This window comes from Cetorhinus maximus, chromosome 18 (genome assembly GCF_964194155.1).
Source record: "Cetorhinus maximus chromosome 18, sCetMax3.hap1.1, whole genome shotgun sequence".
Taxonomy (NCBI): domain Eukaryota; kingdom Metazoa; phylum Chordata; class Chondrichthyes; order Lamniformes; family Cetorhinidae; genus Cetorhinus; species Cetorhinus maximus.
Window position 1 is genome coordinate 71,943,205 of NC_135896.1, and position 27,249 is coordinate 71,970,453.

General features: G+C 42.5%; 1 protein-coding gene across 4 annotated transcripts in view; it reads right to left on the minus strand.

Annotated features, from left to right (window-relative positions):
- Window positions 1-27,249, minus strand: part of dpf3 (double PHD fingers 3) — a 126,980-nt gene that overhangs the window by 75,701 nt on the left and 24,030 nt on the right. For all 4 annotated transcript variants that reach the window (XR_013579501.1, XR_013579500.1, XM_078562895.1 and 1 more), the window contains exons 2-3: window positions 14,157-14,317; window positions 7,146-7,253 (exon numbers count right to left, since the gene is read on the minus strand). Coding sequence is in view for 2 of the 4 variants with exons in the window: in XM_078562895.1 (XP_078419021.1) it covers window positions 7,146-7,253; window positions 14,157-14,317 (269 nt within the window). In the remaining 2 variants the exon portion in view is untranslated. The remainder of the gene's footprint in view (window positions 1-7,145; window positions 7,254-14,156; window positions 14,318-27,249) is intronic.

Below are 27,249 nucleotides of genomic sequence, written 5' to 3' on the forward strand. Positions count from 1 at the left end.
CATCAGCACGGAGAGGTTCCAGAATGGGGTGGAGTGGCCCACATTAGGTTCCTCACTCACTTTGAGGAGCATGCCGTCGTGCTGACTGGTGAGGATGTGGACCCTGCCTGTGGTGATGGTGAGGTCAGTGGCGAACACCCACGTGGGGATCCTGCACCACATCATCCCTCCATCAACACAAGTGTGAATGCTCTCTCTCCTGCTTTTGACTCTCCTGCCATGCACTAATGATTCCTATGTTGGTTCATAGGGAACTCTATCAAGGGACTGACATCCTCAGCAAGCCAGTTCCTCAGCTCCATCCATTCCTTGAAAACCCATCATTGTGGCCGGCAGGTACCTGCCCACAACTGCACTTAGTGCAAGTCTGGGATGATTCCACTGAGAGAGAGAGAGAGAGAGAGAGAGAGAGAGAGAGAGAGAGAGAGAGAGAGAGAGAGAGAGAGAGAGAGAGAGAGAGAGAGAGAAAGAGAGAGCCAGAGAGAGAGAGAGAGAGAGAGGGAGACAGGGAAACACAGAATGGCAGGCAGTTAATGTGTGTATACCAGAAAGCGCATGTAGAAGGTTAACCTCTCTATTAAGAAATCCTGTAAGCCTGCCAGGGATGAGTTTAGGGAACTCATGTGTTTGTTCTGAAGTTGGAGTAATAGTGAGTGTAGATTACGATTTTGGGGTGTCTCAGGGAGAGGTACCAGCTGAAGAAAAGCATCTACTGAATGTTCAGAAGCCAGCTAGAAGAAAACTGTTTGAAACTGAGCTAACCGAAGCAAGAAGCCTTGGTGAGACAGTGGTAAATCTTCACTGGGGTTTTGTGTCACCAGGGAATACTGGGATAAAAGGAATAGAGTGTTTGCACCATTTTCTGGTATCTATATTGAAATCTTTCCAACATTTTTGTCGAGTGTAATATAGTTCATTTTTTCTTGTTTAATAAGCGTTTTATTCTGTGTGTTAGAAGTATACTGGCAGAATTTTGTGAATGTATTCAGTAACTGACCTCCACAGTTTCTAAAAGAAACAAAGTTAGGATCTACCAAGCCACGTTTCACTCTGGGATCTGTCTTGTCAAGTATTAACATCAAATGGGATCATAACAAGAGGCAGAAAAGATTCACGAGAATGGTCCCAAGGATGGGGAACTTCAGTTACGTAGATAGATTGGAGATTTTGGGACAGTTTTCCTCAGGGAAGAAGGGAGGATGGAGAGGAGATTTAATGAAAATCATGAGAGGTCTGGACAGAGCAGGTAAGGAAAAACTTTTCCTATTGGTGAAAAGATTGAGTGCAAGAAGGCACAGATTTAAGGTAACTGGCAAAAGAAGCAGTGGAGAAATAAGGAGAAACTTTTTCCACGCAATGAGAGGTTAGGTTCTGGAGAGTGTGGTGGAGGCAGTTTCAATCAAAGCAGTTAAGAGGCAATTTTCAGGGCTACCGAGAGAAGGTAGGAAAGTGGCACTCGGTAAAGTGCTCCAACGGAGAACTGTCGCGGACATAAGTGACTCAATGGCCTCCTTCTGTGCAATTGTGTGTGAAGTTATTCTACCCCGCTCTCTTGTATTTACAACAGTTTAACAGCGGGATTCATGGCTGCTGCAATGATAGCAACAAAAAATTCTCTGTTGGAGATTAGCAGATCTGACCTTCTGGAGCTCAAGAAAAATTGAGTTCAGTTTATCAAGCCTCTCTTTGCAGCAATTAGACAGAACTGTCCACAAAACAAGTTACGCATATTCACAATACAAATCAATCTTTCCCTCATGGCCACTTACAAAACAATACCTGTCATAGCTTAAACACCCAGTTTATGTAAATTTAAGGTAAAAGATATTGGCCGGGATTTTCCGGCCCCGTCATGGGCAGGACCCGCCGCGGGCGAGGCGGCGTCCCAGCCAGAAGTCCATTGACTTGCGGCGGGACCGGACGATGCCGGCGGCGGGCAAGTGTGGAAAATCCTGCCCACTGAAAGAAAGGAGAGCCCCACTTAGGAAACACAGGAACTACTTGAACAAAAATAGAATTACCTGGAAAAACTCAGCAGGTCTGGCAGCATCGGCGGAGAAGAAAAGAGTTGACGTTTCGAGTCCTCATGACCCTTCAGCAGAACTGAGTAAAGTTAGGAGAGGGGTGAAATATAAGCTGGTTTAAGGTGGGGGGGGGGAGGGGTGGAGAGAAGTTGGGGGTTGGGGGGGGGCGGTGGTTGTAGGGACAAGCAAGCAGTGATAGGAGCAGATAATCAAAAGATGTCACAGACAAGAGGAACAAAGAGGTGTTGAAGGTGGTGATATTATCTAAGAAAATGTGCTCATTCAGAATGGATGGCAGGACACTCAAGGTACAGCTCTAGTGGGGGTGGGGTGGAAAGACTAACAAGGTATTAGTTATAGATTTAAAAATACTGGAAATAGGTGGGAAAAGAAAAATCTATATAAATTATTGGAAAAAACAAAAGGGCGGGGGAAGAAACGGAAAGGGGGTGGGGATGGGGGAGGGAGTTTAAGAACTAAAGTTGTTGAATTCAATATTCAGCCCGGAAGGCTGTAAAGTGCCTAGTCGAAAGATGAGGTGCTGTTCCTCCAGTTTGCATTGGGCTTCACTGGAACAATGCAGCAAGCCAAGTACAGACAGGTGGGCAAGAGAGCAGGGTGGAGTGTTAAAATGGCAAGCGACAGGGAGGTTTGGGTCTTTCTTGCGGACAGACCGCAGGTGTTCTGCAAAGCGGTCGCCCAGTTTGCGTTTGGTCTCTCCAATGTAGAGGAGACCGCATGGGGAGCAACAAATGCAGTAGACTAAGTTAGGGGAAATGCTCGCTGATAAGGGTGGTGCTGTTGTTGTCTGGCGCACTGACCTCTACCTCGCGGAGGCTGAGCGTCAACTCGCAGACACTTCCTCCTACCTCTCCCTGGACCATGACCCCACCACTGAACATCAAGCCATCGTTTCCAGGACTGTCACTGACCTCATCTCCTCTAGAGATCTTCCTCCCACAGCTTCCAACCTGATAGTCGCCCAACCTCTTCTACCTCCTACCCAAAATCCACAAACAGGACTGTCCCGGAAGACCGATTGTGTCAGCCTGTTCCTGCCCCACAGAACTCATTTCTCGTTATCTTGACTCCCTTCTCTCTCCCCTTGTCCAGTCCCTTCCCACCTACATCCGTGATTCCTCTGACACCTTACTTTCCAGCATCCGCAGTAGTTTCTTGTTTTTATCACAGGAACTGCTTGCTCTTGTTTGAATAAGCTTTATGTTTTGAGAAGAAATTATGGATCAGTCTTCAGACAGAGCAACTAACAATGTCAACAGTAAAAATTAAACAATAAAACGACAAGAATCAAAACCAGCTTATCTGCATTAGTCGACTGGTGCCAGACAAAGTTTCTTCAAATAATGGAAATCATGTCTTAAAACTTTTACATTTTAACACTGCAAAGGACATCACTGACAGATCAGATTATCAGTTCACTGTTTGGTTATATCACCACAAAACCAGTAAAAACCTCTGAAGTGAAGGAAGGTGAGAAAAAGCAGAGTGGGAGGGAGAGAGAGAGAGAAAGCAGTAAGTTTTTATTGCATTGTGGTGCCTTGGAATAGTACAAGCCTTTTTGCCACTTTGAAATAAGTTGAGCTCCAGGTTTTCAAATATACAGTTAAACTTCCGTTAAAAAAAACCCAACCTGATAATTACCAGAACTGTCATGATAAAAAGAGTAAGAAAACTACTGTCAGAAGCAGAGCGTTGTCCAGCCACTGCTGTACAGATATTATTGGACATGAGACAGCTAAGCATGTCACAGTCATACCGGCACCTAGTTTGTGACTACGACAAAGCTGTTCAGGTTTCAGATTGATAACGCTCTTCCTTCAGTATATCAGAATAAAACACCTTCTCTTAGGTTTCAACACTAATGTCAACTGTGAAAGTAATTCCAGGTATTTGTCACATTCCGAAGGTTACCAGACAACCCACTGTCACAATCAACTCAGATAAAAGCAAAATACAGCGGATGCTGGAAATCTGAAACAAAAACAGAAAATGCTGGGGTGGGGGGAGGGGATGGTGGTGGGGAAAATAGATTGAAAATAGGATAAAAAGTGGGGATAAAACAATGAATACATGAATAAAAATTAAAATAAATAAAAAATTTTAAAAGTGGATAAAAAATTAAAATGAATATTGAAAAAAGGGATGAAAAAGGGGTGAGGATGGACAAGAGAGTTCATGGTCTGAAGCTGTTGAACTCAATGCTCAGTCCAGAAGGCTGTAAAGTGCCTAACTGGAAGATGAGGTGCTGCTCCTCCAGCTTGTGTTGGCTTCACTGGAACATTGCAGCAGGCCAAGGACGTCCCCTCCCCCTTATCTGCAGCAGCAGATATTATCCATCTAAGCTCCCTTGCTAAGACACCATAAGCTCCTGCTCCAGTGACATCAAAGTAAAGTGTGGTCTTCATTTCAGTGCTTCTAATCATGCATAATGAGGCAAGGCCTCTATAATATTAGTATTGTTAGGCCAGTGTTAAAATTATGCCCATCAACAACAGCTCAAGATTAGATAAGCTACCTGGAGTGGTATGTTAAAAACCACAAGTGTAGAGGATTGGGTAGGGGAGGGGCGGGAGCTAGGGTTCATAATGCTCATTCTCACCTAGTCACCCTGCTGGAAGGTGCAGGCAAGCATGATACAACACTTTTAGGATTGGGGAAGCAAGTTGAAATACCAAACAAGATGGTACCAACAGCAGAGTAGATATTTCCTTTAAGGCATACAATGTATTGGGTAAAAGCACAGTGCCACCTGAGAATTCTGTCAACTGAAGGAACGAGACACATTATTTGACAAGGGGAACATTGTTTTTGGCTTTGCGACACAAAGCAAGAGGCCATAAATCATGTCGGAGTCAAACTTCATTGGGTTATCAAGAAACCAGCTCAAAAAGTTCAAAATGCAAAACAATGGTTTTTGCAGATATATATGTTCATACAAGTAGCATATTAAAAAAAAGTGTATGTTTTTTAGATTAGTGAAATATAAAAAGTTTTATTACAGTGCATTACCAAACAGACAACACTGGCTTCCAATTCTCTCAGCTTAAACTTCTTCCAGTTCTGGTAAAAAGTCATTCACCTGAAATGCTAACTCTGGGGGTAATTTTAACCTCCCAAAACAGGGGTTTTGGTTGAGTGGGAGGCTAAAATGTTAAAAATCTGAAACAAGAACCAACCCCAAGCTCGGACATGGCCATTTCTGGTTTTAACAGAGGCAAGATAAGTTGTGGGTGAACCAATCAGTTCACAGGTGGCAGGTCAGTCATTGGAACTTTTTTTTAAGAAAGAGCTTGTGTGCTTCCAATTTAGAAGTGCTTCATTTGTAAACACAGTCAGCTGGGTTTCCTGGCTCTAGGGAAACTTAGCAGGTGAAAGGAGGCAAGAGCAGCCAGATTCATCAGTTAAGTTTATTTCTAGCATTGCTTGTGGGCCAGGAAAAGCAGAGTGTTTCCTCCAGTCTCTAGATGCCAAAGCTGCAAACCACAGCCGCCCACCTTGACTATTTCTCCTGATGTTCCTCCCACCTGCCCTGCAGTAAATGATTCCTCCCACCTCAGACTCTCCCTCTGATAACAACATCCCTCCCTTGCAATCTCCAATCCTCCTACCTACACTTTATCTAGTTTTCCATCCCCAATAACCACACAATTTACCTGAGCCTGGGCTGAAGCCTTTCTTGGAGAACTTCCCCGCTCAGCAGACAACCCAGCTCATCAATCAAACTGGCTTCCAGCAGGAATCTGTTTAAAAAAAACTCCAAGGTATTTGGGGAAACCTGTCCTTCTGTCTGACCATAACTCCTTCCCTTCCTGCTCTGAGACCCAACCCCAGTGAGTATCAAGCCTCAGATTCTTTCACCTCAGATGCTGCTTGACCTGACTGCTACCAACATTGTGTTGTAATTTCTGGGTTATAATTTGTTAGTTAGGAGTTTCTGATGCCATAAGTTCTTATCAAAGCTACACAACACAGAGAGGGGGAGATGGGAAACAGAATTATCCAAATCACTTGAAACATAAATCGTGAAAACAACCTTGAGAGAGCTCTAATTCATGTTGATGTATGCACAACTACATTTTCTGGGAGAGGTGGGGACATAGGGAAAGTCTCTCATTTAGTAAAAGTGGAAAGAAGGATTTGTGCAATTAGCCATTAGAATTCTTCTTTGGAACATTTAATGCATATTTCAGATTGAAAATTCACAAGTCAAATACCCTTATCTGTTTTAAGACAAAGATAGTTAATAACTCATAAGTTTCACAGTAGACTATTCACATAACTCTTAAAAGGAGCTAGAAGGAGATCTCAATGGCATAGCTTAAGATATAGACGCACAAACACTCATTATTGTCTACATGTGCAGGACCCCTATTTATTGGATTACTCAAATCATGCCTGTGCCAGCACTTTGGTGGAGCTATGCAATTAATCTCACTCCCCTACTCTTTCAATTTTTAAAAAATGTATTTATCTGATTCTCTTCTGAAATTAATACTGAATCCATCATCCTTTCAAGCAGATCACAACTCACTGTGCAAATAAATTCTATTACCACCACCCCCCTGGCTTTTTTGCCAATTGCCTTCACTCTGTGCCCTCTGGTTACTGACCCTTCTGCCACTGGAAACAGTTTCTACCTTTACTCTACGGGCACCTCTGTTGAATCTCCCTTGAATCATCTCTACGCTAAGGAAGCATATTTGTCTTCGGTAAAATAAACAACTCGAATTTCAGTCCTGTTGCTATATCTTGCAGACAGGTAAAAGTCAAAATTGGGAACTCCAATTCAATAAGAGACTAACCAAAGCAATTACATTGTAATGCATTTCATAAATTTTTTGACGCAGTTGCTTGATAACATGAACCTCCTCATTCTGTCCGATATCCTTTATCACTTAATAGTTTATTTATGGACTAAAAAAATTAAGTGCTTTGTTGAATCAGTCAATTATATCAAACTGGCATATTTACAATTTATTTTAAACATAAAATTGGCAATCAACTGGAAAAACGTGCACGCACTTTTTCCCACGTAATCTAACTACATGTATTTGTATTTAGTAAAAAGTTAAATAGAGACTGGCAGAGCTCAGCACTCACCAAGCTTTATTTCACACAGCCTCAGCCTGGGATCTTCAGGGGGATGTAGACGTCTCTTCTTTCGCCAGCAGCGTGCAGGGTAAGTGTACAATTGTCCTGGTGCCAACCCTACAAGATATGTCACACCTTGATTAGAACCCCGTATGCATGTGGTGGTTCGTTAACATTCTTTACAATGTAACTCATTTTCCCTTAAGACATTTTGTTCAAAGTTTTCCCTCTGTTTCAGAAGTTGCACAGAACACCGAGCGGTGGCCTGGATTTCCAACCCAATTCCCTAGACACAAAGAGCACAGTGAGATCAGCAGGTGAATAAAGACCGACAGCAGAGCAGCACCGAAAGCAAGAGCACAGCAAGATTAACAAGAGACTAAAAGAGCTCAGTGACCAGTAAGTCAATTAATAAGAGTATAAACACTGAGCAGGTCTGGAGGCAGGAATTAAAAATAATAGCTTAAACAGGGTACTAATTAGTTTGTTAAGGAGGGAATAGAAGTTCTTTTTTTGGGGTCCTGGAGACCTGTTGTTTGCAGCTCCTGCTCCATGTGGGAGCTTCAGGACACTTTACATGTCTTGAACCACATGTGTACAAAGTGTCTCCAGCTGCTTCAACCTGAGTTCAGGATTTCCAAGCCTGAGAGGCAGCTGGAATCTTGTGGAACATCAGGGGCGATGAATGTTTCCTGGAGTGTATGTTACAGGATAGCGGAAGGACTTGCCATAATCTTCCAATCTTGCCTACTTATGGGGGAGGTGTCAGAGGATTGAAGAGTGGCAGATGTAACACCCATATTCAAGGAAGGGCATTGAGAACAGTGCTAAGCAACTACAGGTCAGCTAGTTTAACATCAGCAATGGGTAAAGTTTCAGAAACAATGATCAGGGGGAAAAATTCAACAGGCAATTGGAGAGCTTTGATTTAATCAGGGATAGCGAGCACAGATTTGTAAAAGGCAAATCGTGCTAGACTGCTCTAATTGAATTTTTTGAAAAAGTAACAGAGAAGGTTGGTGAAGGAAATGCACTGCATTTTGTCTATATAGATTTCAAGAAAGTATTTGACAAAGTACCACAATTGTGGCTCATGGGATAGGGGGGTCAGTATAAACTTGGATAAAAAATTTAACTTAAAGAACAGGAAACAGCGAGACATGGTAAATGGTTATATTTCAGACTGGAGGATGGTAAACAGTGGTGTTCCCCAAGGGTCAGTGCTAGGACTACTGTTTTTTTTGCGATACATAAATGACTTCGATAATAAAAATAGAAAATGCTGGAAAAACTCAGCAGATCTGGCAACAGCTGTGGAGAGAGAAAGAGAGTTGAAGTTTCGAGTTCAATATGAGTCTTCTTCAGAGCTGACTTGGATAAATGACTTGGATATTGGAAGGCAGAGCATAATTCCAAAACCTGCCAAAGATACCAGACATGGAAGTGTGGCAGACAGTGAGGATGATACAAGTCGAGTACAATGGGCTAGCAGAATGGGCAGACAAATATATAAGAACATACAAATTAGAAGCAAGAGTAAGCCATTCACCCCCTTAAGCCTGCTCCGCCATTTGATTAGATCATGGCTGATATAATTATGGACTCAACATCATTTTCCTGCCTACCCCTGATAACTTTCGACTCTGTTGTTCATCAGGAATCCATCTCTGCCTACCCTCTCCACCACTCTCAGTGAAAGAGAATTCCACAGATTAATGACCCTCAGAAAAAGAAATCCTCCTCATTGCCATCTTAAATGGGAGACCCCTTGTTTTTAATAAAATGCCCCCTAGTTGTAGTTTCTCCCATAAGGGAAAACATTATTTCAGCATCCATCCTGTCAAGTTCCCTCAGGATCTTATATGTTTTAATAAGATCACCTCTTATTCTTCTAAACTCCAATGGATACAGGCCCAACCTGTCCAACCTTTCCTCCTAAGAGAATACCCTCATCCCAGGGGTCAGTTGAGTGAACCTTTTCTGAACAGTGGCAGATGAAATTTAATACATGGAAGTGTGAGCTGATGCATTTTTGTAGAAGGGATATGGCGAGGCAATATCCCTAACTGAAAAGTTTGATGTCATTTTTAAATATATAAAAAGGAAGAGAGAGGCCAAAGTGAACATAGGCCCATAATGATGCTGGGGAAATAATAATGGGGAACTAGGAAATGGCAGGGAGATTGAATAAATACTTTGAACCAGCCTTCATGGTAGAAGACACTAATAGCATTTCAAAAATACTAAATAATGAAGGGGCAAAAGTGTGGGAGGGACTAAATACAATAACTATCACTAGAGAAAAAGTATTAGGGAAACTAATGGGGCTAAAGGTTGACAAGTCCCCTGGATCTGATGGGTTGCATCCTAGGACATTAAAGGAAGTGGCTACAGAGATACTGGATGCACTGGTAATAATCTTCCAAGAATACTTAGATTCTGGAAAAGTCCCAGAGGATTGGAAAACTGCCAATGTTCCCTTGTGCAAAAAAGCAGGGGGGGGGGGGGAGACGAAAAACAGGTAACAATAGGCCAGTTAGCTTAACATCCGTCATTGGGAAAATGTTGGAGTCTATTATAAAGGATGTAATAGCAGAGCATTTAGAAATGCATATACTCGAGCAGAGTCAGCATGGCTTCAGGAAGGGGAAATCATGCCTGACAAATTTATTAGAATTCTTTCAGGAGGTAACAAGCAGGATAGATGAAGGGGAACCAGTAGATGTAATATATTTGGATTTCCAAAAGGCGTTTGATAAGGTACTGCACATATGGCTACTTAATAAGATGAGCCCATGGTGTTTGGGGTGGTATATTAGCATGGATAGAGGATTGGCTAATAGAGGACAGAGAGTTGGGATAAGGGGGGCATTTTCAGGATGGAGAATGACAGTAGGGAGTTAATAGTAGATAACAAGGTAATGGTGGAACAAATATTTTGCTTCTGTGTTCGCTATAGAGGATACAAAAACATTCCAATAATAGATTCAAATCAGGAGGTGATAGAAAGAGAGGAACTTGGGTGCAATTGAAATCACTCGGGAAATGGTACTGAGCAAATTGATGGAGGTGCAGGCTGGGAAGTCTCATGGTCTCGATGGGCTACATCATAGGGTCTTAAAAGAGGTGGCTAATGAGGTAGTCATTGGTGTTAATTTTCAAAAATTCGCTAGATTCTAGAAAGGTTCCATCAGACTGGAAAGTAGCAAATATAACCCTTCTATTCAAGAAGGGAGGGAGACAGAAAACAAGAAACTATAGGCCAGTTAGCTTGACGTCTATCATAGGGAGTTGTTAGAATCGATCATTAAGGAGGTTATAGCTGGGCACTTAGAAGAGCTCAAGGCAATCGGGAAGAGTCAGCACGGTTTTGTGAAAGGAAAATCATGTTTAACCAATTTATTGAAGTTTTTGAAGGAGTAACATGCATAGCGTAGTGGATAAAGGGGAACCTGTGGACATATTGTATTTGGATTTCCAGGAGGCATTTGATAAGGTGCCACATCAAAGGTTATTACAGAAAATATAAGCATATGGTATAGGGGGTAACATATTAGCATGGACAGAAGGTTGGCTCACTGGCAGAAAACAGAAAGTATACATAAATGGGTCTTCTTCGGATGGCAGAATGTGAAGAGTGGAGTCCCAAAGGGATCTGTGCTGGGGCTTCAACTTTTTACAATTTACACCAATGACTTAGATGAGGGGAGCGAAGACATGGGAGCTAAATTTGCAGATGGCTCAAAAATAGGTAGGAAAGTTTGTTGTGATGAAGACATGAGGACATTGCAGCTGGATATAGATAGGTTGAGTGAGTGGGCAAAGATCTGGCAAATGGAGTTTAATGTGGGAAAATGTGAAGTTGTTCACTTTGGCAGGAAGAACAAAAAAGCAGGGTATTACTTAAATAGAGAACGGCTGCATAATTCTGAGGTGCAGAGGGATCTAGGTGTTCCAGTACATGAGTCACAAAAAGCTAGTATGCAGGTACAGCAAGTAATTAAGACAGCTAATGGAACATTACTCTTTATTACGAGAGGGATCGAACATAAGGATGTTATGCACCTCGAATACTGTGTGCAGTTTTGGTCTCCTTAATTAAGAAAGGAAGTAAATGCATTGGAGGCAGTTCAGAGGTTTACTAGATTGATACCTGGAATGAGTGGGTTGTCTTATGAGGAAAAGTTGGACAGGCAGGGCTTGTTTCCACTGGAGTTTAGAAGAATATGGGGCGATATGATTGAAGTATGCAAGATCCTGAAAGGCCTTGACAAGGTAGACGTTGAAAGGATGCTTCCTCTTGTGAGTGAGTCCAGAGCTGGGAACACTGTTTTAAAATTAGGGGTTGCCCTTTTTGGACAGAGATTAGGAGAAGGGTTGTGCGACTTCTCTGTCTCAGAAGGCAGTGGAGGCAGGGTTATTGAATATTTTTAAGGCAGAGGTAGATTGATTGCCTTGCCTAATAAGAACCTAAGGTTATCAGGAGTAGATGGGAATGTGGAAATCAAAACACAAGATGATCAGCCATTATCTTATTGAATGACGGAGCAGGCTCAAGGGGCCGAATGGTCTACTCCTGTTCCTATTTTGATGTTCTTATGGCAACCTGTAACTAGTGGCGTGCCACAGGGATCGGTTCTGGGGCTTCAGTTATTTACAATACATATTAATGACTTGGATGAGGGGAGTGAATGTACTATCACCAAGTTTGCGGATGACACAAAAATAGGTGGGAGGACAAGTGGTGAGGATGACACAAAGTCTATAGAGGTTATAGACAGGTTAAGTAAGTGGGCAAAAACTTGGCAGATGGAATATAATGTGGGAAAATGTGAGGTCATGCACCTTGGCATGAAGAACAGAGGAGCTGAATATTATTTAAATGGAGAAAGACTGCAAAAAGCTGCAGCACAGAGGGATTTGGGGGTCCTTGTGCATGAGTCACCAAAAGTTAGCATACGAGTTGAGCAGGTAATAGGGAAGACAAATGGAATGTTGGCCTTTATTTCAAAGGGAATGGAGTATAAAAATAGAAAAGTCTTGCTAAAACTGTAAAAGGCACTAGTTAGTCCACACCTAGAATACTGGGAACAGTTTTGGTCCCTTATCTAAGGAAAGATATACTGGCATTGGAGGCAGTCCAGAGAAGGTTCACTAGGTAAATCCTGGGTATGGAAGGATTTTCTTATGAGGAGAGGTTGAGTAGGTTGGGCCTGTACTCAATGGAGTTTAGAAGAATGAGAGGCAACCTTATTGAAGATTCTTAGGAGTTCCACCCAACGTCATCCCATGTCATTTTACGCATCAGCGTGCGGGTTCCGCCCCCGCACGCCGACCAGGAAATCCTGCCCCATAAAACTGAGTAACTTTAGAAAAGACAGACCCCGTTTTGATAAGATACTTTTATGCTTTTCTTTATAACCTATAACCTGTGCAGCACAACCCTGTCCATCGCCACGCCCACCTACCCACCTTCCCCAAGATCCAGATTGCAGCACCGGTCTCTCCCCATCAGCCTCCCCACCCGTCGGAGCAGTTTTCTGCTCCACCACCCCCCACCACATCCACCCCCAAGCAATTTTCTTCCACCACCCCTCCACCCAAAAACCCCCACCCTGGTGCAATTTTTCTACTGCCTCCCCAAACTTTCAAAAGTCAAATTTTTCAGGTAGGTTGAGCCAGCATAAGGCAGCATTAGGTCATATGACCAAAAGCTTGGTCAAAGAGGTTAAATGTGTTTTAAAGATTCAAGGAAAATCACGGACCGCTTTCCCAACAATGTAGGCTTCTGACCCCCATTTAACTCTGACATCGGGATCCTGAAGCCTGTGGAAAAATCCTCCCCTGGGTGTCTGAAATGGAGGGCAGGTTTTTCCAGAAAATCCCGGAGTCTTTCAGTTCTTTGGAGTTACCTTGATAAGTGTAAAAATCCAAACCAGGAAACACGCCCATTCCTACCTCCCAGATTGCAGCAGTTCTCTTTCTCCCTCTTTCCTCCCTCACTCCTAACTCTCTCCCTCCCCACCCCCTCTGATTGCCCTCACTCTTTTTCCCACCCCTTTTCCCACTGCCGCCTCGGCCCCCTCCTCTCCCTTGCCACCTCCTCCATCTCCTTTCATCCCTCTCTGGCGCCTTTGCCCTCCCCCTCCTCTCCATCTCCCCTCCTCCGTTCCTTCTTCCCATCTGCCCCTTCCTCTCCTCCATCCACTCCCCCGTCCCCTACCCTCCTCCGTCCCCTATCCCCTCCATCCCCTACCCTTTCCTCCAACCCCTCCGCCACCTCCCCCCCCGCCCCGCCTCCCCTCCCCCCTCCCCCTCCAGCGCCTCCTCCCCCTCTGTCGTCCCCTCCTTTCCGCCCTTCGCTTCCGCCGTCTCCTCCCAACCGTCCTCCCCCTCCAGCGTCTCCTCCCCTCCACCCTCCCCTTCCACCACTGCCCCCCTCTGCCGCCTCTATGATTCGAATTCCATTTATCAGCAGTGGCTCTATGAAAACGGAAGGTGAGGAGATAAAAGGGTGGAGGAGCAGACATGACACTAGCTGGGGTAAACATCAACCTCAGGGAATTCAGGGCTGGAGTGAATTCCTGAACTCGTTTCACTTGCCAAGATGGGTCAGAGAGGAACTTCCCAGATTTTTTCCCCCTAAATTAGCCTGGGTTTGCTGCTGGTTTCTTGTTTCATCCAGGAGATCACCTGGTTTCAGTTAGGATAGGGGGTGTGTATGTTGTGGCACACACGATATTCCAACTGTGTGGGACAGGCTGGATAGAGCAGAGGACCTTTATCAGTCTATCATTGCTTTATGTTCCCAAAGCACTTCACTTCAAGCCTCTTATTTCCCAGCAATGGCTCCTAAGTGACATTAGCAGCAATCCGAGAGAAATTGATGATTTGAGGACACATCACTACTTACAACTTTCTGCCAAAATTTAAAACCTACAATTATATTCCAAATATGTTTGTCCCCATTTCAATACCAAATACTTAACTACCAGCTTCTAAGTTAATACTAAGACACACCTGGGCCTCTGTGTCTCTTTTCCATCCAAATGTAGCAATTATTTTGAGCGACGCCAGTCTGAGAGTCCAGGAATGGCAGGCGGACACTGCGCTCTGCGCACAGCCGGGCATTGTAATTCCGACAATGTTCAATGGCTTCCTTGTAGAACTGCTCTCCCAGTCTATACAAACACAAGGAACATCATTAGAGAAACTTCCAAATGCAAACATGCAAGCACGCAAACACACACACGTGCACGCAAACACACACTGAAAGGGTAATATTTCTGTGAAGCAAACATTAGTCTCAAGCAACATTAAGGCTGTAGTGGGTAACTGGAAAATTGGAGAGGGGGTTTGAGCTAACATTCAGCATGACTTAACATGGAGGAGAAATTCATCCAAGAAAGCTAAAGTCAGAATTTATGATCCCCCAAAAAATTAAACCCGTAAATCCTAATTCTAATTCCAAGCAACTCTGTCCTGTTCCTAGCATCCACAGTATTCTGCTTTACAATTTCTGTCCTGTTCCTGAGGTGTCAATGACAATGTAGCAGTGTAGCACATTGTCCCAAGTTTGGTTTTAAACTGTGCCAGTTTGCTTTGATAATTAACAGTTTGACCTCCAGACATAAAGCTGTGGATTCAAACCCCAGTCCAGGACTCAAATATAAAAAGTATGTAAAATTTCTCAGTGTGTAATGAGAAAATGCATTGACAGATGTTGAAAGGAGATATTTAGCTGAAGTTGCGTGTGATGATTAAGGCACTGGTATGATCCCACGCACAATTCCAAAGGGAAACAAAGTACTCCCAGTCTCCTGATTTCACATCCCTCAAATATCACCACCAAAGTTAAAACAGGTGCACTTGTGGGATCTTAGTCCAGGCAAAGAGATGGTAACTGCCCATCAGACAACAGAGTGCAAAGTATTGCTGAAAAAAAAGAGACATGCCGTTGAAGCTTATTGTCTTGCACTCATCAGGACAGCTTGCAAGAATACCGATAGTAAAGGGAACAACAATTTTGCTGATTAGTTGTCAAGTGGACTCTGATTGGTAGAAGCGTTGCACCAGGTAGAGGAGAATGCACCAGGGAAAGTTAAATGCCTAACTTTTGTTCAAATTCAAACCAGGCAGGTTGAGTCTGATTGATCAAGGCATTTCCATTGGGAACACACCAGGGAGTGGCTGTCCCCCAAGCTTCTGTTTAGTTGAAAAATGCATAATGCATGAACATGCTACTTCTGTCTGCAAAGGACCGGGCCCTGTGTGTCAATATACGTAGCATGTGTAAGTGAGCTACACTGCGAGCCTGACTGGATTTTTTTTTCCCTTTACTATTGGTATTTTTGCGAACTGTCCTGACGAGTGCAAGATGAAAAGCTTTGACAGCATGTCTTTTTGTTCAGCAATACTCAAGGTCTACTACCAAACGACTATTAGAATGCAAAGAAATTTACCAAGTTAAAAACAGACACTTGAGAGACACAACAAGAAATACATGCTTTCCCCTATGGTTCACAAAGCATTGAAATTACCTGCCATTCTATATTTTCATCCCCAGCAGCCATGTAAGAAACAGCAATTTAAGGGAAGAGGAAATATTTGCAGTGGTCTGCGTTGCAGTGACAACTTAGAGTAATAGAGTCAATTATGGCACAGAAGGAGGACATTCAGCCCATTGAGTCTCTGCCAGCTCAATGCAGAGAAATCCACTCCCCCACTTGCTCCCTGTAATCCCAGAAGTTTATTTCCTTCATGTATCCATTCAATTCCCTATCAAAATCATTGTTGAAGCCTCCACCACCCTCATGGGCAACAAGTTCCAGGTCATTCCCACTCGCTGTGTGAAAAAGTTGTTCCTCACATTCTCCTTGCATCTCTTTCCCAAAACCTTATTTGTTTCCTCATGCCATCAGTAAATGGGAACAGTTTTGTTTTGTCTACTTAATTTAAACCTGTCACAATCTTGTACACCTCTATCAAATCTCCCCTCAATCTCCTTTGTTCCAAGGAGAACAGCCCCAGCTTTTCCAACCTAACCTTGTAGCTAAATTCCCCCAACCCTGGAACCATTCTGGTAAACCTCCTCTGCACCCTCCCAAGGACTTCACATCCTTCCTAAAATGTGGTGACCAGAACTGGACACAATACACCAGTCATGGCCTAAACAGAGCTGTATAAAGTTTCAAAGTAACTTTTTTGCTTTTGTACTTGAATGCCTCTATTTATGGAGCCCAAGATCACATATGTTTTGCTATATGCCCTGCCACCTTCAAAGATTTAGGTCCCTCTGTCCTGCACTCTCTTTAGAATTCAGTCATGAGGTCTATATTCCCTCTCCCTATCCCTCCTGTCAAAATGCATCACCCCACACTTCTCTCTATTAAATTCCAATTGCCACCTGTCTGCCCATTCTTCTAGCCTGTCTATGGGCAGAATTTTATGTTCCGCGGGTGGGCGCGCACCTGACCAGATTAGTTAGATAAAATCATGCGGGAAGACGTCAGGTGAGTGAGACATCATCACACACTCGCGCGATATTTCGCTCAGTGGGCGCATGCAGAAGTCGGAAGCGTACCCAATGGCAATTAAGAGGCCAATTAAGCTCATTAACAGTGCAATTGTCTCTGATTTTTCGTGGCCTGTCCAACCTTACAGTTGGCTGACGGACGAATCAGCCAGGCAGCCTTTGCATTTTTTATCAAACCTCACCCAAAATAAATATCTGTGGGCAGTGTATTTATCAGCTATATTTTCATTTGATTGATTGTGATGCATGGACATTTTTTTCAGCTTTTAAAATGTTTATTTGGGCATTTTCAGGTCTACAGCTCCCTGAATCAGCTGTCTGCCTTCAGGGGTCTTTGTCGCAGCACTCAGCCGCGCCTGCGATGACATCATGGCTGCCCTCTTCCCACCCCCACCCCAGCAGCGCTGAGCATTTCAGTGTGCGTTTCACACTGACTGGCTGTTAATTGGCCAGCTAGCGTGAAATTGCGGTTGGGGGCTGATCGCGGTTGACAGTCCATTTCACAACCGCTCCTGGTCCCGCCGATCACATGCGCCCTCCAGGGGTAAAAATCAGGCCTATGTCCTTTTACAGGTGATTTGTATCATCCTCACTGTTTGCCACTTCTTAAAGTTTGGTTTCATTGATAAATTTTGAAATTTTACATTGCTATATCTAAATGAGCCATACAGCCAATTGTACTAGCTCTGACTCTTTGGTAGAGCTATCTAATTAGTCCTGCTCTCCTGTTCTTTCCCTGAAGCCCTGTAAACCCTTTTCATTCAAGTATTTATTCATTTCCCTGTTGAAAATTGCTATTGCATCTCTTTACGTCACCTTTTCAGGCCTTGCATCCAGATCACAACAGTTCCCTGTGTAAAAAAAATGTTCCCTCATGTCACCTCTGGGCTTTTTGCTTATCACCTTAAGTCGTGTGCTCTGGTTACTGACCCATCTGTCCTGGAAACCATTCTTCATAACTTACTCTACCATCCATGATTTTGAACACTTCCGGTCAAATTTCCTCTTAAACTTCTCTAATGTCCTCATGTAACCGTAACCCCTTACCCCTGGTGCCATTCTTGTAGATCTCTTTTGCACCTTCTCCAAGGCCTTGATATCCTTCCTAAAGCGTGATACCCAGAATTGAACTTAATGCCCCAGATGGGCCTAAGTAATGTTTTATAAAGTTTGTGGTTGTTTTAGCATAAACTTCCTTGCTTTGTATACTATTCCCCTTAATTTGGTCAAGGAGCCCATATGCTTTTTTCTAAAAACAAAACAGCCTTTTCAACTAGTCTGGTTTCCTTCAAAGATTTATTTACATAAATCCCTCCGGCCTCTCTGTTCCTGCATCCCATTTAAAATTGCACCATTTAGTTTTTATTGTCTCTCCTCAGTCTCCCTATCAAACCGTATCACTTCGCATTTGTGTTAAAATTCATCTGTCCATTTCACCAGTCTGTCCATGTCCTCCGAAAGTCAATTAACATCCTCCTCATTTTTTTTTTACTAAATTTGATTTTGTATCATCTGAAAACTTTGAAACTATGCCCCATATACCCTACTTCCAGTTACTAATTTACATCAGAAAGAGCAGTGGTCCTAATATCAATGCCTGGGGAACAGCAGTGTATACTCATCTCCAGTCTCAAAAACAACTATTCACCATTCTCTGTTTTCTGTTCCTTGATCAATTTCTATCCTTGCAGTCATTGCCCATTTAATCTTCAATTTTAATCTTTTGATTTTAATCTCAAATTTGCAATAAAAAGCCCATTATTTGGCACTTTATCAAATGTCTTCTGAAAGTTTATTTATATATCAATTGCACTACCCTCATCAACCCTTTGTTGATTTAAACTCAGGTTGTCAAGTGTGGTTTGCTTTCAAATCCACATTGACTTTCATTTATTAACACCTGTTTTTCCAAGTGCCAATTAATTTTGTCCCAGATTATTATCCCTAACAGTTTCCAGTTACTATATATTTTTAAATGAAACAAAAGAACAGTAGCATATTTGAAATCCACACTGAAAATACTTATAATTCTTGTGAATTTTACCCTCATATCCTTTCACACATTTGCCTTTTAGTTCAGCTCTGACCTTCTACTGCATCAAAAAAGATTCCTGAAGGCACTTGTGGCCTTGCTGCAGCTTTGATGAGTTTGTAAAACGTGCTTTGATCTTAAAGTGTGATCTGGGCTGCAAATATTTCAGGAAAGGAAAAGTAGCAAATCAAATATTAAAAAAGGCTCAAGTTATGTAATTATGCTCAGGAGGCCGTGTTTATAGGGATGTAGGTATCTCAAAGGGTTATGGGAGCTGAAGGAGATTGGAGATAGGAAGGGAAGAGGCCCTGCAGGGTTTTGAAAACAAGGACAAGGATCTGAAAATCAAAGTGTTGATTAACCAGTCAATATAGGTAAGCTAGCACAGGGGTGATGAGTGAATGGGACTTGGTGAGAATTAGGACATGGGTAGAGTTTTTGAAGACTTCAAGTCAAGTTGGAACATGCAAGGCTTGTCTAGAGTGCATTTAAATAGTTCTGTCAAGAGGTGACAAAGGCATGAATGAGGGTTTCGGCAGCAAAAGAGCTGAGACAGGGGCAAAGTTGGTGGATGTTACGAAGCCTTTGGTGATGACATGGACATGTGTGGGTAGGAATGTGACAAATATGACGCCAAGGCTGCGAAGAGTTCAGTTTAGCCTCTGGCAGTTGCCAGGGAGAGGAATGGAGCTGGTGGCTAGGAAATGGACCTTTTGGCTTCAATTTTCCCAATATTTAACTGGAGGAAAATTCTGCTCATCCAATGCTGGACATTGGATAAGAAGTCTGATAACTTAGCAACAAAGGAGTCAAGAGCTATATATCTGTTCGTGTACATGTGATGATCAATACTGTGGTTTCTTGATGTCGTCGCTAAGGGGCAACATATAGATGAGAAACAGAAGGGGGGGCCAAGGATAGATCCTACAGGGCTATGGATCAAGAGCTGGAAAATGGGATTAGATTGGATGGCTACCTGTTGGCTGGTGTGGACATGATAGGCCAAAAGGCTCCGTCTGTGCTGTAAATTTCTAATAATTCTATAACATCAGAGATAACAGTGAGAAACAGAAGCAGAAATGAACAAAATTACTAAAGAGCATTTGATGAATCACAGAATTATTACAGCATAGGAGGCAGCCATTTGGCCCATCACATCCATGCCAGCTCTCCAAATGAGCAATTCAGTTAGTGCAATTCGCTGCCTTCTCTCCCCATAGTCCTGCACATTGTTAGCTGATAACAGTTTAATTCCCTATTGAATGCCTCAATTAAACTTGCTTCCACCACACTCTTAGGTAGTGCATTTCAAACCTTAACCACTTGTTGCGTGAAAAATTTTTCTCATATGGTTTTGCTTCTTTGGCAATTACTTTAAATCTGTGTCCTCTTGCTCTTGATCTTTCCACCAATGGGAACAGTTTTTCCCATATCTACTCTGTGCAGACCCCTTATGATTTTGAATACCTCTATCAGATCTCCTCTTAACCTTCTGTTCTCCAAGAAAAAACAGTCCCAACTTCTACAATCAATCGATGGAACTGAAGTTCCGCATCCCTGGAACCATTCCCGTAAATCTTTTCTACACTTTCTCTAATGTCTTCACATCTTTCCTTAAGGGTGACACCCAGAACTGGACACAATACTCCAGCTGAAACTGAGCCGGAGTTTTATACAAGTTTAACATAACCTCCCTGCCTTGCTCTATACCACTATTAATAAAGCCTAGGATACAGTATGCTTTATTAACTGCACTCTCAACCTGTCCTGCCACCTTCAACGACTTATGCACATATACAGTCAGGTCCATCTGCTCCTGCACCCCATTTAGATTTGTACCCTTTATCTTATATTGTCTCTCCTCATTCTTCCTGCCAAAGTTAATCACTTCTTTGCATTGAATTTCATCTGCCACTTGTCTGCCTATTCCACAATCTGTCTATGTCCTTTTGAAGTTCTGCACTATCCTCCTCACAGTTCACAATGACCCCAAATACATCATCGACAAATTTTGAAATTGTGCCCTGCACACCAAGGTTTAAGCTATTAATGTACATCAGGAAAAGCAATGGTCCCAACAATGACCCCTAGGGAACCTCACTATAAGTCTTCCTCCAGTCTGAAAAACATCCGTTAACCACTTTTCCCTGTTTCCCGTCACTCAGCCAATTTTGTATCCATGTTGCTACTGTCTCTTTTATTCCATGGGCTATAACTTTGCCCGCAGGTCTGTTGTATGGTACTCTATCAAATGTCTTCTGGAAGTCCAAGTGCACCACATAACAGCATTACCCTCATCATTCCTATTACCGCTTCAAAAAAACTCCAGCAAGTTAGACACAATTTGCCCTTAACAAATCCATGTGGGCTTTCCATAATTCACTCGCTTTTCCCCCCACGTGACTTTTAATTTTATCCTAAATTATTGTTTATAGAAATTTCCATAGCACTGAAGTTAAACAGACTGGCCTATAGTTGCTGGTTTATCCTTACACCCTTTTTTGAACAAGGGTGTAATGTTTGCAATTCTCCAGTCATCTGGCACCAGTCCTAAGTCTAAGGAAGACTAGAAAATGATGGCCAGTGACTCCGCAATTTGCACTCTCACTTCCCTCAGTAACCTTGGATGTCCTTGATGCCTGAACAAATTGAAGTAGAGATAGACTATCTAATACCTCCTCCTTATCAATTTTAAACCCTTCACCTGTATGAATTACCTCCTCTTTCACCACGAAATAGGAACATTCCGGTTAAGAACATCTGTTTTAAATGGTTGTCTGCACTCTTTCCTTCAATTCAGTTAAGCACTCTAATTAATTTCCATCTGCGCTACTACAATAGGAGTTTTGCTTGCAGCACAGAACATTTTAAAATTATGTCAAGCAACAAAGAGATAATTGTGGTCACCATCAAATGCTCATGTTGCTGAATAAGAACTCTGTACAATTGACACCAAGCGACTGGTCAAATGGGCAGAGCAGTGGCAAATAGAATTCAACCTGGAAAAGTGTGAGGTAATGCACTTGGGGAGAGCTAACAAGGCAAGGGATTACACTATGAATGGTAGGACCCTGGAAAGTACTGAGGATAAGAGCGACCTCGGTGTGCATATCCACAGATCCCTGAAGGTAGCAGGGCAAGTAGATAAAATAGTTAAGAAGGCATATGGGTACTTGCCTTTATTAGCTGAGACATAGAATACAAGAGCAGGGAGGTTATGCTGGAACTATATGAAACGCTGGTTAGGCCACAACTGGAGTACTGCATGTAGTTCTGGTCACCACATTATAGGAAGCAAGTGATTGGACTGGAGAGGGTGCAGAGGAGATTTACCAGGATGCTGCCTGGGCTGGAGGGTCTGAGCTATGAGGAAAGATTGGATAGGCTGGTGTTGTTTTTCTTAGAGTAGCGAAGGCTGAGAGGTGACCTGATTGAAGTGTATAAGATTATGAGGGGCATAGAGAGGGTGGATAGCAGGGCATTTTTTCCATTAGTAGAGGGGTCAATAATCAGGGGGCATAGATTTAAGATGAGAGGTAGAAGGCTAAGTGAGGAGTTGAGGAGAATTTTTTTCACCCAGAGGGTGGTGGGAGTCTGGAACTCACTGCCTGAAAGAGTGGTTGAGTCAGAAACTTCTGTAACATTTGAGAAGTATTTAGATATTCACTTGCGTTGCCATAGCCTCCAGGGCTATGGGCCAAGCGCTGGAAAATGGGATTAGTGTAGTCAGATCTTTGTTGACAGGCGCAGACACGATGGACCGAATGGCCTCCTTCTGTACTATAAACATCTATGAGTCTATGACTTAATGGTGAGTTTCTTTAATTGGTCAATAACCTACAAGATTATAAACATTGTCAACATAATTTTCAGGGCAATATCAGCAAGCAGAAGTGTTCAGGCTAGTAGCTCTTTCCACCCTCCAAAAGACAGGCACTTACAAGTAGCTGCCAGCCTCCAGAAATTTTTTTTCCCAACAATTTGCTTCTAATTGATCCCAGGATTTGCCTGTTTAGATGACTTCACTGATCAGCAACCTCAAAAAGGCAGAGGAGGTTCAACAGAAGTCTATCTCAGCAGCTAAACATCAAAATCTCTTCCCAATCCCAGAGTACACATCAACAATGCCACGGACAATCAGCTAGTGCAGCTCAAAATGCACTATGTACATTTAACTGTACAGCTGAGTGCCTTCAGCTCGGGTAGAGGTTACAGAAAATGTCAGACACCCACTGTTCTACTTTACCAAAATCCTAGCCAGGAAAATATAGTATATGTTGTATATATCTTCTAGAATTTAGTGCAGCACAGGTGCATAGATTTGTCATAGATTTGTCCAAATCTAAGCACCATGTCATGTACTGCGATATCACCAAATAGTAAACATGTAATGGTATCAAAAAAAGTATATTTCTTAAACCAATGGTGCCTAGATGTTATTTTGTATGATACTTGTGTGACATTCTTAACTCAGCATCTCAAATTGTTCCCAGCGCCATTAGGATCTGACTCTAGCTTATGTACCAATTCAAACAAAACTGATGCTTGAAAGACCAAAATTAAGCTATTGAAAGTATGGCTGCAGTGCAATTTTACACATTCACCATTATTCTTCATCAAATTTCAGTACAAAATTGATCAGTCTCTATGAATCAAAAATCAGACCCAGCATAAAAGTAAACTCACTACTCCACATTGGAAATCATGCCATGACTGGTTCTGAAGGCAGGTCATTATTAACAGATGGGGAATTTACTGCTAAATTAAAACATCCCATCATCATATGCAGCTTCCTAACTTCAGAACTCTACTTGCATGCAGGCAATATAAATACAGAGCACTGGATGTACAGGTGCTCCCTGACTTACAGGGCAACATGGATCATCTCCACTGAACTGGACATACTAGGTTCAAATACAGTATGAAGTAAAACTTTTGACAAAAACCACATAAATGATGATGCTTGTAAAACATGACCGCAGTGAGCAAAGCCCTCAAAACTGCTAGTAAAGTATAATTTTTAATATCTACATTAAAGAACATTCATCAGGTCAGTTTAGTCAAAATAAATAAAAACAAACGTCTAGGGCTGAATTTTGCGGGGCCCGCTCGCCGACACACAAAATGACATGGGATGACATCAGGGGGAACTCCCGACGTCATCCTGCCCCATTTAAATTTTCAGGAAGGCAGGTACACAACCAAATCAGCTGTGCACCCGGAGACCTGTCAATGGCCAATTGAGGCCATTGACAGAATCATTAAAACAATTAAAGAACCTGCCCTTCCAACCTTAAGGTTGGTGGGCAGGCCAGGAGCCCCGGCGGGCTTCTGAAAAAACATGAAACCTCATCCAGCGGCGGGATGAGGTTTCATGTAGGGTTTAAAAAAGTGTAATAAAGTTTTAGTGAAATTTATTAACATGTCCCATCTTGTGTGACATTGTCACATGAGGGGGGCATGTTAAGGATTTTTTTTTTCTCTATTTTTAATGTGTATACAGCTGTCAGCGATCTCCCTGAGGCAGCACTTAGCCTCAGGGAGATGTGCGCTCTTTCGTGCGCATGCCCGCCCGCCCAGTAGGCAGAAAATTCTGCCCCTAGTTTTCAAAAGAAAGTACCTATTATCTTCTAAATATGACTTTATTTTGTGCTCTCCAATACAAAGACATTCGTTAGCAAATAATTAAGATTCACAATTTAGCAGTAATCCATTCCTTTAAAAAGTACTTTTCCCATCAAGCTCCCACCACCACCAACTCCACCTCCCTTCTCCCCCGACACCCCCCCACCCCACAAAAAAAAAGCCATGATAATTGTACTGCTGCTTCATTTCTTCAAACCAATGTTTGAAAAGCACAGTCCGAATTCATGAAATATGATCCAAGGCCCTTGTGTGTGTGGTTTCATTTCTATCAGCTGCAGAAAACTGGTCCCTTGTTCACTGCATTCGAAGACAAAATAAATGCCTGCGCTTCCAAAGATTCCTTTATAGAAGTGCTGACAAAAGTTACAATCCAAATAAAACATACACTAAAACTACAGATTAAATCAGTAGCTGAATATATTAGAGATATTCTTCATACATTCTCTATCAACATGTATTCAACTGGTTTGAACTTGGATACATACAAACATGGTGTTAGAAATTTTTCTTGCAACTAGATCAAAAACTTAAATAATTTGTTTTAAATATATAAAGCTCCACTTTTGTAAATGTGCAAACTTTCATACTGTTGATAAGCTTCAAACCAGAAACAAGTTTCAAGCAATAACACAAAAGGTGAGATAAATACAGGGTCACATCCCGATCTGACTCTGGACTCCAAATGGATACTGTCCCACATTGCACGATGCCCCCTGCAGCATAACTGTAGTGTCAAGCAAATCTTTAAATAAGAGTACGACCAGTCCACTGTGCCTCCTGGGCACTTGATGAATTCAGGTGGAGTTGTTTATGAGAATATTAATGGTACCAATTGCTGTCTCAAAACATTTAAGATTTATTGGACAGGGAAGTTCTGTACACATATATCAGCATGCATGTTCAGAGCTCAATATTATTAGTATGATTCGCAGCCTAAAACAGCTCTCGTACCAATAGCTGCCAATGGCGCACTATAAGTGTATAAACCAAGACTTTTAATCTAGCAGCAAATGTAGAAAATCAACCCATTTCTTAATTAATCAGATCTCACAAAAAGAAATAAAAAGTTTACAAGCTAAAAAGCTTTCCAATGTAATTACTAAATCAGGTTGAGCAAAAACTGTGTCAAGTGGTGTGGTGGCACAGGCAGAAGATCAAGACATCTGCCTCTCAGGACTGTGTAATGTCATTTTTGTTCTGGTCTCCAAGAAGACAACGTGCAGAAAAAGTCCCAACAATCAGAAGGGGAGAAAGTAAACCACAAATGTAAGCACACTCCTAAAGCATGATGCAGCCACCTTCCTTAGCTTATAAATCACTGGTGTTGATAAGCCTCCAGTGGTTGCATCAAGTCTCTCTTAAGAAAGACATGTCCAAGAATATCTTCACAGTCAATGCTGCACAAGAACTTGAGTGTGTAAATTATCTAAACAGTAGCTAGAGATTGTACAGGGAAAGGAACTTAATTCCTGAACAAGTTGAATTTAAAATGAAAAAATCTGGGTGGTCCACAATGCAGGATACTTCCACAGTTTGCAGCAATGGCACTGAAAATTGAAAAAGAAATACAGTGGTCAATGAATTGCATCTGGTTTTGATACGTCGCCAAAAGATGAAAAAAGTCAACTTTCTTTTCCATAACTATTCCATTTTGCTTACCAAACTATTTTTGACGTATTTTATTCCCTCATTCCTAACACATTGTCAAGTTTTTGTGAGGTCTGCAAGTATTGGCTGGATGTGAGACGCACTGTACAAGCACAGATTCTTCCTGACATCCCTTCTCCAGTTACCTGAACATTTTAATTGCATACCCAATATCAAGTGGGGCAAAAGTCAATAGATTAGAAAGAATTGATTAGACAGCTAAAAGAGAGAGAGAGTGAGTGAGGGGCAATGGTTAGATTCTCTTTTGTTGGAGATGGGCATTGCCTAGCACTTTTGTGGCGCGACTGTTAATTGCTACTTGTCAGCCCAAGCCTGGATATTGTTCACATCTTGCTGCATTTGGACAGTCAGTACCTGAGGAGTCGTGAATGGTGCTGAACATTGTATGCTGATACACACTTCTGACCTTATGATGGTGGGAAGGTCATTAATGAAGCAACTAAGATGGTTGGGCCTGGGACACTACCCTGAAGAACTCCTGCAGCGATGTCATGGGACTGAGATGATTGACCTCCAACAACCACAACCATCTTCCTTTGTACTAGGTATGACTCCAACCAGCAAAAAGTTTTCTCCGATTCCCATTGACACCAATTTTGGTATGGCACCTTGATGCCACACTCGGTCAAATGTTGCCTTGATGTCAAGGGCAGTCACTCTCACCTCAGCTCTGGAGTTCAGCTCTTTTGTCCATGTTTGAACCAAGGCTGTAATGATATCAGGAGCTGAGTGAACCTGGTGGAACCCAAACAAACCGTCATGAGCAGGTTATTGCTGGTTGAGTGCCACTTGTTGGCACTGTTGATGGCCCCTTCCAACACTTTACTGATGATGTAGAGTAGACTGAAGGAGCAGTAATTGACCAGATTAGATTTGTTCTGCTTTTTGTGTAGAAGACATACCCAGGCAATTTTCCACATTGCCAGGTAGATGCCAGTGTTGTAACTGCACTGGAACAGCTTGGCTAATGGTACAGCAAGTTCTGGAGCACAAGTTATCAGTGCTATTGACAGAATACTGCCAGGGCCCATCACCTTTACAGTATCCTTCAGTCATTTCTTGATATCACGTGGAGTGAATCGAATTAGCTAAAGACTTACATCTGTGATGCTGGGGACCTCCAGAAAAGGCCGAGATGGATCATCCACTCGGCTGTTCTGGCTGAAGCCTGTTGCAAATGCTTCAGCCTTACCTTTTGCACTGTTGTGCTGGGCTCCCCCATCTTTGTGGAT